The following is a 13933-nucleotide window of genomic DNA, read 5'->3' on the forward strand; positions in this document are numbered from 1 at the left end:
GGGGGGAGTTGACGGAGGAGGGGGCGTTGCATTAAATTGCAACCGGGCCACTTCATCAGGAAAATGGATTTGCAGCAATTTTGACCCAAATTTCATTAACCATGCTGGCGCTGTGCTTCCAGAAATGTGCATTTCTTTGGAGGCTGTGAAAATCAGACTGACATGAAGTCGCATTTGGCCGTGTCTTTTCTTTTTCTGGAAGTGGTCATTAAAGTGTTTTGCCTTCTACCTGGTCACCTTGCCCTGATGAAAGGTCACTTTTATAGGGCTAAAGCATGCAAGCAGCATCAGCAAAAGTCATGATAATTACCTGTTCTTAATGAATTAAAATCAGATTGTGGTGACCTTTCAAATTGTATAGTCCTAGTTCCCGGGGTAAGTCCACTTCTTATGTCAAGGATAAGCAGCGGAAAAAATGTATTGCACTGTTTTGGGATCTTGCCAGGTACTTGTGACCTGGATTGGCCACTGTTGGAAACAGGATTCTGGGCTTGATGGACCTTCGGTCTGTCCCAGTATGGCAATGCTTATGTACTTGGGATTCTGAATGGAATCTTGCGATTCTTTGGGGTTCTACATGGAATGTTGCTACACTTTGAAATTCTGCATGGAATCTTGGTATTCTTTAGAATTCTAGAATCTTGCTACTCTTTGGGGTTCTACTTGGAATCTTGCTACTCTTTGCAGTTCTACATGGAATGTTGCTACTCTTTGGGTTTCTGCCAGGTACTTGTGACCTGGATTGGCCACTGTTGGAAACAGGATGCTGGGCTTGATGGACCTTCGGTCTGTCCCAGTATGGCAATACTTATGTACTTCATATGTAGATTCTAATGCTGCTTACCCTCAGGTGTACCTTTTCTTCCAGGAAGTTCTCCAGCCTTTCTTGAATGCTACCTGTGTTTTTATCACACCTTGTTGCCCGTTCCAAAGAAAGGGTCACTGTTCTTTTCCACTGCAGATACATGAACCTATTTTGAAGAAACTACAGATTTCCTTTATCATGGTCCTTTTACTGAATTGTGTTAAGCGGTTAACAGTTTAATTAGGTTTGTGCGGTTACTGCTGAAACGCGATAACATACTGCGATGACACGGTTGCACCCTCTACTTAGTGCGCTTACTGCGTGCTGTGTTAGGGGCCAGGAAGTAGGCGAGTTATGAGTGGAGAAGAGGCATGGTACTTAACCACACACTGAGGGGCATTATCGATATGAAGTCAAAGTCTGACTGGACGTTTTGCAAAAAATGGCCAAAATCTGAATAGGAAAGAAGGTCATTTTCAAAAAAGAAACGTCTTTTTTTTTTTAATACTGTTTTGAACAAGGTTTTGTGATTTGGGCGTTTTGTTTTTTGGTACATTTTTGAAAAAAAAAAAAACCCTCCAAGTGCAAAACGCACAAAATCAAGCCATTGGGATGTAGGAGGAGCTAGAATGTTTACTACACTGGTCCCCCAGACGTCCCAGGAGATAAATGGGGCACCCTAGTGGACTTAAAAAACATGCTCCCAGGTACACATCTCACCATTGCTCACTTATCTTGTCTGTTGAGCCCCCCCTCCCCCACAAAACCTATTACCCCCAACTGTACACCACACCTATATGTGGGTACAGTGGGTATCTAGGTGAGTTTTTGAGGGTTCACAGTTTCACCACAAGTGTAACAGGTAGGGGGAGGTATGGGCCTGGGTCCACCTGTCTACAGTGCACTGCACCCACCACTAGACTATTGCAGCAACCTGCATGCTGTTCTAATGGACCTGAGTATAACATGTGAGGCTGGCATAGAGGCTGGAAAATAATGTTTTAAATCACAGTTTTGTGGGGTGGGAGAGGATTAGTGACCACTGAGGGAATACGGAGAGGTCATCCCTGATTCCCCCCAGTGGTCATCTGGTCATTTTGGGTACCTTTTTGTGTCTTATTCGTTACAAAAACAGGTCTAGCGCAAAATGTCTTAGTTTTAGTCCTGGACGGTTTGGTTTTGTTCCATTATGGCTGAAAAAACGTCCACACTGGGACAGACGAAAGGTCCATCGAGCTCAGCAACCTGTTTCCAACAGTGGCCAATCCAGGTCACAAATATCTGGCAGAAACCCAAAGAGTAGCAACATTCCAAGTAGAACCCCAAAGAGCAGCAAGATTCTAGAATTCTAAAGAATAGCAAGATTCCATGCAGAATTTCAAAGAGTAGCAAGATTCCATTCAGAATCCCAAGTACATAAGTATTTCCATACTTGGACAGACCAAAGGTCCATCAAGCCCAGCATCCTGTTTCCTACAGTGGCCAATCCAGGTCACAGATACCCGGCAAGATCCAAAAAATATACAAAACATTTTATACTGCTAATCCCAGAAATAGTGGATTTTCCCCAAGTCCAATTTAATAATGGTCTATGGACTTTTCCTTTAGGAAGCCGTCCAAACCTTTTAAAAAGTCTCTTAAATTTTATTTTTTAAATTTTCCAGTGTCCAAGCCACGTCATCTCTTTGGGAACATGAGTTTCTTGTTGGATAAACGGCGAGAAGGAGCCGAGAAGTTGGGATTTTAAATTATTTCTAAAAACAAATATTACTACTTTAACCTTCAGAACCTGTAGGATCCAGGCTGCCACCATATTAACACATGCTGCTTTGAGTCTGAACATCCTAATTTCAGGCACGGTACAGTTAATGGCCCTGCTACGCCCCGGCTGCCTGAGCTGAAGTTCAGCCATAGTAGTGTCAAGTGAATAATATTTCCCTGAGTAGGAGCAACACTTTGCCTCTTTTCAGCCAGTCTTGAGAGTTCTGGCCCGTTTCCATCTACCACCCACAGAGCCTCTGCTAATAATAAAAAAAAAAACATATGAGGACAAAAGATCCCCTGTTCCATACGTTCATATATACAGCATATCATGCATATCTGAGAAACTAAGACATGACAATTGTCGTGCAAACAAAGTCTGCTTCATCTCCAAAAGTCCGAGCATCCATGCGTAAGGAGATGAGATTGTGGTGGTTCGCTGCTCTTCCTGATGGGCCAGTCTGCATCCAGCTCTTCTGTAAAGCACCTGGACGACAGAGCAACGGTCACCGTAAGCCAGGCCTGGGGTGCACTGGGAGGGGCGGGCGGAGAGACGTTTAGCGTAGACTGAATCTGGACTGGAGTGATGTGTTTTTCCAGCCCAGTGATGGTTGCCCAGCTCGTGGAGGCAGTGAGTTTTCTCTGTGGGTGGAAAGAGCTGGTTGCTTAATCACTGGCATTGTTCTGTTACAGCAGAGCTCCAGGCCCATAAATGTCATGCAGGATCTTGCTTGAGAAGTTGCTGGATGTTGGTCAGTAGAGGAGATTACAAGAATGGATAGAAACAAGGTGCATTAAAACAGTTTGAGCTTGGTGTGATTTTTGTCCATGCAGAAGCAATCCCTTGAGAGACTTTGCATTTCATCACGTAATAGGGTGTGTGTGACTCTCCCGTCTGCAGATGTGTTGCCTTTTTTCCTGATCAGAGGCCGAATTTGACTGCATCCTGGGGGTATTCATGGTGTCCAGCATTCGTCCTTTTCTTAGCGCTGCTTGATCCCATCTGATAATCTGCTTAATATCTTGTGTTTTTTTTTAGCTTAACAAGGAGAACAAGACGCTGAAAAGAATCAGCATGCTCTATATGGCCAAACTGGGACCCGATATCATCACGGAAGAGATCAACATTGACGACAACGACTCAGGCAGCGAAACCGAGGCAGCCCTGGGCGAGTGCAGCTCCCTTCAGTGTCAGCAACAGATCAAAGGTAGGATTTTCTCTCACACTGCCAGCATCACACCAGAACGTTCCTTGACCCGTTCGTAGCCTGGTCTGAGAGCTATAACACAGTTTGGTTGTTCCTATGCTCAATAGTCATGCAAACACAAACGTGCAGTTTGGTTCAGGACGGACACAGATGTATTTCTGACATCTTGGGACTCTCCATAGCGTGACTTAGAATTTTTTTTCTCTGGGTTGGTTTGCTTGATGCACCCTGCAGTATTTCTCAACAGAAGAGGTTAAGCTGAACTTTGTTAAATGTGTCATTGAAATATCAGTGGGTTAGTTAAAAAGCGGGAGAGTTGCAATTGCCCCAGGTACAAAATAAGTACCTGTATATATGTAAACCGCTTTGAATGTAGTTGCAAAATACCACAGAAAGGCGGCGTATGAGCAACTGTTGCCTGGATTTAGGGTCTCCCAGCTTTGAAATTGGCAGGTGCAACTTGGAACTATGAGACGTAATAATTAGCTCCAGCCACTAGATGGCAGAGAGCTGTATTTCAGCTTGAGCGTTAGCTGTTATCTGTGTCTTTTCCTGTATGCTGACTCTCTGTGCAAGCTGCTTATTCAGGCCTGGGTTCCTGAATAAACCTCTGTGTTAGTGTGCCGATCCAGTGGTTCAGTTGTCATGCTCTGCATTGTGCATAGCAGGGGCGTAGCTACAGGGGGGCAGGGGGCCTGGGCCCCCACAAATTTCGTCCGGGCCCCGGGTTTGGCTGGCAGGGGTCCCCAACTCCCGCCAGCCGAAGCCTTCTTCAGCGCAGTCTCCGACACAGCCGCGTTCGCTGCCTGCCCCCTGCTCTTCTTGCTCCTCTTGTGCTCACTGACGCTCAGCGGTCTCTGGCGCAGCCGCATTCACAGCTTGCCCCCTGCTCTTTTTTCTTCTTGCTCCTCCTGTGCACACTGACGCTGAGCACGCACAAGAGCGTCAGCGTGCACAGGAGGAGCAAGAAGAAAGAAGAGCAGGGGGCAGGCAGCGAACGAGGCTGTGCCGTAGACTGCGCTGAAGAAGGGTTGCAGACCCCCGCCAGCAAAGGTATTGTTTGTGAGGGGGCAAGGCGTGGCAGTGGGGGGGGGGGCGTCAGGGCGGCACTCAAAATGTGCTCCCAGCCTCGGGCTCTGGCCCCTCCCACCGTGAGGTCTGGCCCCTGGTGCATATGTGTTTGATTTCGGAGTCATCTGGAGATGCTACAGAAGGGGGGGGTGTCTTGGCCACTGCCGGATGTCTCGGCCACTGCCTAACAGCAACATCTAGTAGTTGAATTTGGGTATATTCCACGCATCCACCACCCGTTCCGAGAAGGAGTATTTTCTTAGATTCCTCCTAAGCCTTTTTCCTCTTAACTTGATCCTATGCCCTCTCATTCCAGAGGTTTCCTTTATTTGGAAAAGGCTCACCTCCAGTACGTTGATGTCACTGAGGTATTTAGACATCTCTATCAGATCCCCTCTCTCCCGCCTCTCTTTCAGAGTATACATGCCGAGGTTCATAAGCCTGTCCCTGTATGTTTTATGATAGAGACCACTTTTCTAGCCGCCCTCTGGACCAACTCCATCCTGCTTATATCTTTCTGTAGGTGCAATTCTGGAGACCACTCCTACAGAAAGATGTAAACAGGATGGAGTCGGTCCAGAACAGCTACAAAATTGGTAAGCGGTCTCTGTCATTCCGCAGGAGGAATCTAAGAAAATACTCTTTCACGGAAAGGGTGGTGGAAGCGTGGAATGGCCTCCTGGTGGAGGTCATGGAGAACGAGGACTGTATCAGAATTTAACAAAGCGTGGGTCAAGCACGTAAGATCCGTTAGGAAAAGGAGTTTCTATGTATGGTATACTGGCTTCTGGCCTGTGGCTGGTCTTAGATGAGCACAGAAGAAAGTGGGAAGTGGACCAAAGACCTCAGAGACTGGGATAGCTGGATCGTGTAAACCAAATTTTATTACAGACTCGACATAGATCTGTGTTTCGGCCACAGGCCTGCCTCAGGAGTCTTAATGATGGTATCTGTAATAAAGTAAGTGCGCTTCCACAAGGGAAAACGGAGTGGTCTTGAAAAAGACCTGGAGAGAGTCCCTCCTGTTAGTAATGCAACAGCGCGTCACGCAGTACTGTCTGCAGTAGCTAATGAGCCAGGGTGTATAATGAAAAATGGGAAGGCTCATGGCCCAGTAACCAAATAAAGGCCAGCTCCAGTAGAGCTGATAGCCTAAAGGAGTTGAAATATTTGGGCCAAAAACTAATAGCATAAGATTATTTTTATCATACCACCTTTGTTATTCTGAGCGATGACATAAGCTTCTTTTCCATAACGTTCATGATCGCGGTGGATTCACAACAATGTCAGCATCAAATACTGTCCCCTGGCTGGCATTTGCAGTGCTGTACAGTCACATAGGAGATGAATGTATGTATGAGTTCTTGAACCAAAACACTGACCATCATAACATGAAAACATTTTGTAGAAAGCCTAGACAAAAAGAGCCCAGGGGAAATGAGTTTACATAGAGGAGATAGGATGTTACTTTCAAAACCCAGAATGGCAATACCCTTCTAGTCAAGCCATCCCAAAGGGGCTTATTATCTGAGCCATTGCTGAAAGTTATAGGTGAAGTTAGAACAAAGGCTTTTGCATTTTCAATAGCTGGACTGGTTCTTTGGCATAATCTTTCATAAATATTACCATACTGGGACAGACCGAAGGTCCTTCAAGCCCATCATCCTGTTTCCAACAGTGGCCAACCCAGGTTACAAGTACCTGGCAAGATCCCAAAACAGTATAATGCATTTTATGCTGCTTATCCTAGAAATTTTAATAATGGCTTATGGACTTTTCTCTTAAGAAGCTATCCAAACCTTTTCTAAACCCCCGCTATGTTAACTGCTTTTACCATATTCTCTGGAAACGAATTCCAGAGTTTAATTACACATTGAGTGAAGAAATATTTTCTCAGATTCGTTTTAAATTTACTACTTTGTAGCTTCATCGCATGCCCCCTAGTCCTAGTATTTTTGGAAAGCGTAAGCAGACGCTTCACATCTACCCGTTCAACTCCACTCATTATTTTATAGACCTCTATAATATCTCCTCTCAGCCGCCTTTTCTCCAAGCTGAAGAGCCCTAGCCGCTTTAGCTTTTCCTCATAGGGAAGTCGTCCCATCCCCTGTATCATTTTCGTCGCCCTTCTCTGTACCTTTTTTAATTCCACTATATCTTTTTTGAGATGTGGCGACCAGAATTGAACACAATATTCAAGGTGCGGTCGAACCATGGAGCAATACAAAGGCATTATAACATCCTCATTTTTGTTTTCCGTTCCTTTCCTAATAATACCTAACATTCTATTTGCTTTCTTAGCCACCACAGCACACTGAGCTGAAGGGTTCAATGTTATCATCAACGACGACACCTAGATCCCTTTCTTGGTCTATGACTCCTAACTTGGAACCTTGCATGGCGTAGCTATAATTCGGGTTCCTCTTTCCCACATGCATCACTTTGCACTTGCTATATTAAACGTCATCTGCCATTTAGACGCCTAGTCTTGCAGTCTCGTAAGGTCCTCTTGTAATTTTTCAGAATCCTCTTGCGATTTAACAGCTTTGAATAACTTTGTGTCGGTGGCAAATTTAATTACCTCACTAGTTACTCCCATCTTTAGATCATTTATAAATATGTTTAAAAAACAGCGGTCCCAGCACAGACCCCTTTAGAATTTGATTATTTCAAGTTTAAGGAAATTCAAGAACAAATTTCTACAGTATTCAAATTTTATTATTTTTCTTGCTTAATTCTTATTGTGATTTGCTTCATTGATTTAATTGTTGTCTGATTTGTACTCGCTCAGACAGCACTGATGAGTGGGTTAGAAACACATGGAAATAAATTTTCACAGCAGGGTGAGGATTCATACAAGCAAAGCATTTTTCACCATTTCCTTCCTCAACATTCACTGGACCTTCTTCACCTTTCCTCCCCGCTGAGACGTGAGCGTCTGTACTGGTGGGGATTAATACATGGATGTTCTTGCCCTACCCCCACCCCACCTTACATTTGTCTCCTGATCCCATGGCCACCAGCAGAACCATCCTAGAGTCTGACTCAGCACGCGTTTCCTGCTATTCTGTGCCGAAGGGGAAATCCCTGGATGAATCAGGACACGAGGGTGGTGAGGACTGCTGGCTGGAATAGTTTCTTTAAAAGGATTTCGGTCTGGTGGGAGAGCACAGATTAAGAATGGTAAAATCAAATTCTAATCCGTGAGCAATCTGATTATTTAATATCTGTTAAACTTGCCGTACATAACAGCACTTTCTCAGCACAGTCCTAAAAATGAATCCTTGTGTTGCTACAGGCCTGAACTGCCTCTTTGTTTCTTGCTTTGAGATATGAAGTCTTACAAAGATTCATTCTCTAGTGTCTGTGCTGTGCGAATGCGAGAAGCGAGCTTAGCACTGAACTGTGACTCCTCTTTGTAAGGGACGCGTCTTTCAAACATAATTATTGCTTTTAAGAAGCAAACAGGAACAAATCTTCTTATGTTGAAAACTTGAAACTAACCTTGATGCAGGCCGCGTACTTGGGCACATGTAAAACCGGATCACATGAGCATTTAAAGATTCAGGGGGGCACTTTTCAAGCTGTCTGTTTTAGGCTAAATGCTGGATGTAATTTATCTGCCAGCTTTGTATGGGGGCCCCAATTTAAAAACTGCTGTGTGGGGGATTTTGCCAGAAAAGTGTGCATGGAGATTTTGAAAATGGAATTCTTGCCTTTACTTATCTTTCTCTGACCTGAACACGCTCCTGGGACTCCCACCCTCCCCTCCACACACCCCATTTTGCTAAAATTCTTTATTTAAACTTGATATATACTGCCTTTACTGGCACACAGATCAAAAGAGTTCATAATAATAAATCAAGGTCGGAGAGGAATCACAATCATACCAAATAGAACAGAGAGGGGTTTAAACACAGGAGCATAGCTACCATTGAGCGTGTCCAGCAAAAAAGCCTGGGGCCACCTAGTGGTAAGGGCTACCTGCCTTTGAACCCTCCCTCCCCCACAAGTCCAGCATCCCTCCTTTTCTGTAACCCCCCCCCCCATAGGTCCGGCTTTCCTCCGTTCTCTCCTCACCCCCTCTTCCCAGATCCAGCATCTCTCTCTAACCTTAGCATATCTGGGTTTAAAAAAAGGGTTGGACAGGTTCCTGGAGGAAAAGTCCATAATCTGTTATTGAGATGGACGTGGGGGAAGCCACTGCGTCCCCTGGACTGGTAGCATGGAATGTTGCTATTTAGGATTCTTCATTGAATCTTAGTCAACACAGTAAAATTCAGCTCATCATAATAGATGAAGCCTGTTATATACCCTGCACCTAAAAAATTGTAATTAACTTGTGAAAATGCAAGTAGTGAGATCTCTCTGAACTCCAGCTGCAAATCATTCCGCAGGTGAGGGCTTACATAACTGAAATTTTGGCGTTTCAAACAGGGCAGTCATCACAGATTTGTTTATTTAATTTGTTGCATTTGTATCCCACATTTCCCCACCTATTTGCAGGCTCAATGTGGCTTACATAGTGCCGTGAGGCGATAGCCGCCTACGGTGAAGAAACAAATATAGATTGAATTTATTTACAATGAAATAGATATAAACAGACACATAAAGAGGGAAGTTATATAAGGAATATAAAGTTCAATACAAGTTTGGAAGCCCAGCCCTGTAGGCAGCATTCCCTTACATAATCTAAGCATATTATGGGATACTTTCTGGATACGCTTCCTTTTCACGCTTTCCTTCTAATGCTTTGGGGTTAACAGTTGTAGAAGAGAATACGAAGCATAGAAACCTTTTTTTTTTCTCCCCTCTTGCAGAGCTTCGGGATCAAGTTGTGTCTGTTCAAGAGGAAAAGAAGAACTTGGCCATTGAAGTGGAGAATCTGAGGAGCCAGCTGGTAGACGCTATCAATCAGGTATGTGGCATTAGCATGGAAGGCAATGCTCCTACCTTAATACTACGTTCTCCTAACTTACATCCTGCTTGCATGCACCACACCAGGGACGTAGCCAGACTTCGGCAGGAGGGGGGTCCAGAACCCGAGGTGAGGGGGCACATTTTAGCCCCCCCCCCCCCCGTCCCCCCTGCCGCCGACCCTCTCAACCCCCCCTTCCGCCACCAACCCACCGTTGCCTACCTTTGCTGGCGGGGGACTCCAACCCCCGCCAGCCAAGGTCCTCTTCTTCTCGCAAAAGGCTTCCTTCTGTTTCTGACATCCTGCAAAGGCAGGCGATGGTGGGCTGGCGGCGGGAGGAGGGGTCAGGCGGGTCGTCGGCAGAGGGGTCCAGGGCTAAATCTACGGGGGCCAAGCCCCCCAGGTCTCACATAGCTATGCCACTGTACCACACAGTGACATTCTTTACTTAATTTAAAAATTATTCTTGCTTTTAGCATTTCATTTCTTTGGAATATATATGTGCAGGTCTCTAAGAAAAACAAATCCAACTTCACTCATTCTCTCAGTTCTTTAAATCTTAGAAGCCGTATGTGAAGCTTTTAGGGTGTTTAGTGTTCAGCGAAGCATTAGTAATATGCTAAAAGTCAAAATAAGGAATAAATAAGGGAAGCCATTGCTAGCATACTTATTCCACAAAACCTCACTCACACACATAAGGATTGACTCGGGCTGCACATACTGCAGCGGGACATGTTTATCCACTCCTAGCCTAACTGAGATAATATTTAACCATCTCTCCGACCTCACGTGCAACTTTCTTCAGATCAATCACCTTACTTTCAAATTCTTCCTACTTTCTTACTCATCTATATTTTACAACTTTGCCCTACCCTTCACTACCAGTTATAATGTTCTATTACGTATTGTGTGGTCATTGCAAGTAGTATACCATGCCATATTTTGTATTGTTACTTGAATATTTTTACTGCTGTAATTGCCTATTGCTCATGTTTGATCTATTCTTACTGTACACCGCCTTGAATGAATTCCTTCAAAAAGGCAGTAAATAAATCCTTATAATAAATAAATAAAAGCAGGGTCCCAACATGGTCCATTCATTCATTTGAGTATTTATATACCTGCTAAGCGGTTTACAATTTTGCATTTTACAGGTACCGGGCCTGTCCCTATTGGACTCACAGTCTAATTATTACTTTGTGCTGCTGTTGTACCTGGGGCAACGGAGGGTTAAGTGACTTGCCCAGGGTCACACGGAGCTGCAGAGGGAATTGAACCTGGTTCCCCAGGATCTCCACGTACTGCCGACCATCAGGCAGCAACAGGAATTGAACCCATTTCCCCGGGTCCACAACCTGCTGCACTAACCATTAGGCCACTCCCCCACTCCGTGTTTCGCCAGTAGCTTCTTCAGGGAACCCACAGGCAAACGAAGTTCTAGTTTACTCAAAAAGAACTTAGCACATAGCTTGCGAAACATGGATCGTGTCGGGACCCTGCTTTTGTGGGATAAGATTTTTTAGATTAATCTAAGATAAGTACTTCATCATTATTCAAGTTTGGAAGTTTATTTAGAGAGGTGTGGTAGCCGTGTTGGTCCACTCTTAAAGGTTATCAATAGAAATCAAACAAAATAAAGCATGGAAAAGAAAATAAGATGATACCTTTTTTATTGGACATAACTTAATACATTTCTTGATTAGCTTTCTTATATATACTATCTGCCAACACATTTGCATATTTCCTATCTGACGAAGAAGGGCGACCTTCGAAAGCTAATCAAGAAATGTATTAAGTTATGTCCAATAAAAAAGGTATCATCTTATTTTCTTTTCCGTGTTTTATTTTGTTTGATTTCTATTGATAACGATGAAGTTTATTTAAAAATGGCCTGTGCTCATACACTCACTTTGGAGTGTTGTGATTAAATCCTGTTGAGCTTTCATGCCGTTGATCCATTGATTGTGGCAGTCTCTCAACTTTTTATGAGCACTATTACATTTCATAAGATATTTACAATTTGATTATTTAGGGGCAAATGTATGTAGCTAATGCATTAGCTGCAAGGCCTTTTTTGTTTTGTTTTGTTTTTTATTTCCTTACAACAGCAATATGAACTTTTTGATTCTTCATAACCTAGTGGTTAGTGCAGTGGATTTTGATCCTGGGGAACTGGGTTCAATTCCCACTACAGCTCCTTGTGACTCTGGCAGGTCACTTAACCCTCCATCGCCCCTGGTACAAATAAGTACGTGCCTGTATATAGTATGTAAACCACTTTGAATATAGTTGCAAAAACCACAGAAAGGCAGTATATCAAGTTCCATTTCCCTTTCCCTATTTGAGATTCTACATGGAATGTTGCTACTATTGGAAATTCTAGATGGAATGTTGCTACTATTGAGATTCTACATGGAATGTTGCTACTATTGGAGATTCTAGATGGAATGTTGCTATTATTTGAGGTTCTGTTGCTATTATTTGAGATTCTACACTGAATGTTGCTACTCTTTGGTTTTCTACACAGAATATTGTTAGTGGAGGAGTAGCCTAGTGGTTAGTGCAGTGGACTTTGATCCTGGGGAACTGGGTTCAATTCCCACTACAGCTCCTTGTGACTCTGGGCAGGCCACTTAACCCTCCATTGCCCCAGGTACAAGTAAGTACCTATATATACTATGCAAACTGCTTTGAATGTAGTTGCAAAAACCACAGAAAGGCGGTATATCAAGTCCCCTTTCCCTTTCCGTTCCTATTTGAAAACCACCTTGCCAACATTCTCTTTGAAAGCTTCTTTAGATCTCGATTTTCCTACATTTATAGCTGGGGGTTTGTTTTAATATTTGTGAATATTTGTTTGTCACAGGTACATGGGTCAGTTTTTTTAAATATTGTGGCTAGCTGTGGCATTTTATCCAGATGGGCCACATTTCTCTCTGTCCGTTATGTCCCCAGAGGTCACATGTCAGCTTCTGGCTTTGTCTGGTTCTGAGTTCCCTACTTTAGGTCCCGAGTCCACTTCTAGGGGCACAGGGTGATTTAGCAAAAGGTATTTTATCTAGAAATAGGTTTACGGCACTTAGGCAGAAAGATAATACTAGGACTAGGGGGCATGTGATGCAGCTACAATGTAGTAAATTTAAAACGTATCTGAGAAAATTTTTCTTCACTCAACGTGTAATTAAACTCTGGAATTCATTGCCAGAGAATGTGGTAAATGAAATGAGAGATGGTGGAAATGAAAACAGTAACGGAATTCAAACACGCGTGGGATAAACATAAAGGAATCCTGTTCAGAAGGAATGGATCCTCAGGAGCTTAGCTGAGATTGGGTGGCAGAGCCGGTGGTGGGAGGCGGGGCTGGTGGTTGGGAGGCGGGGATAGTGCTGGGCAGACTTATACGGTCTGTGCCCTGAAGAGGACAGGTACAAATCAAAGTAGGGTATACACAAAAATTAGCACATATGAGTTTATCTTGTTGGGCAGACTGGATGGACCGTGCAGGTCTTTTTCTGCCGTCATGTACTATGTTACTATGTATGTTACTATGTAAAGGCGGTTAGCTTAGCGGAGTTTAAAAAAGGTTAGGACGACTTCCTAAAGGAAAAGTCCATAGACCGTTATTAAATGAACTTGGGGAAAATCCACTCTTTCTGGGACAAGCAGTATAAAATGTTTTGTACATTTTTGGAATCTTGCCGGGTATTTGTGACCTGGATTTGGCCGCTGTTGGAAACAGGATGCTGGGCCTGATGGACCTTTGGTCTTTCCGAGTATGGTAATACTTATGTACTTGGGATTCTGAATGGAATCTTGCTACTCTTTGGGGTTCTAAATGGAATGTGGTTACACTTTGAAATTCTGCATGGAATCTTGTTATTCTTTAGAATTCTAGAATCTTGGTTCTCTTTGGGGTTCCACATGGAATGTTGCTACTCTTTGGGTTTCTGCTAGGTATCTGTGACCTGGATTGGCCACTGTTGGAAACAGGATGCTGGGCTCGATGGACCTTTGGTCTGTCCCAGTATGGCAATACTTATGTACTTATGTAAGTGCTTCTGGGGGTCTCAGGGTCTGCCTGATGTCTGGTTCTGTGTATGTCTCTGTTGGTGAATGAGAATGCTGCAGGTTGGAGGTGTGTGGATGTGTGTCTGAAGAGGGGGGGGTGTC

The 13933-nt window shown here is 43.9% G+C and overlaps 1 protein-coding gene across 1 annotated transcript in view; it reads left to right on the forward strand.

Annotated features, from left to right (window-relative positions):
- LOC115469892 (shootin-1-like) overlaps window positions 1-13933 on the forward strand; it is a 174803-nt gene that overhangs the window by 81149 nt on the left and 79721 nt on the right. Inside the window, exons 5-6 of the mRNA XM_030202648.1 lie at window positions 3606-3774; window positions 9666-9763. Of these exons, the coding sequence (XP_030058508.1) occupies window positions 3606-3774; window positions 9666-9763 (267 nt within the window). The remainder of the gene's footprint in view (window positions 1-3605; window positions 3775-9665; window positions 9764-13933) is intronic.

The sequence above is a fragment of the Microcaecilia unicolor genome, chromosome 5 (genome assembly GCF_901765095.1).
Source record: "Microcaecilia unicolor chromosome 5, aMicUni1.1, whole genome shotgun sequence".
NCBI lineage: Eukaryota > Metazoa > Chordata > Amphibia > Gymnophiona > Siphonopidae > Microcaecilia > Microcaecilia unicolor.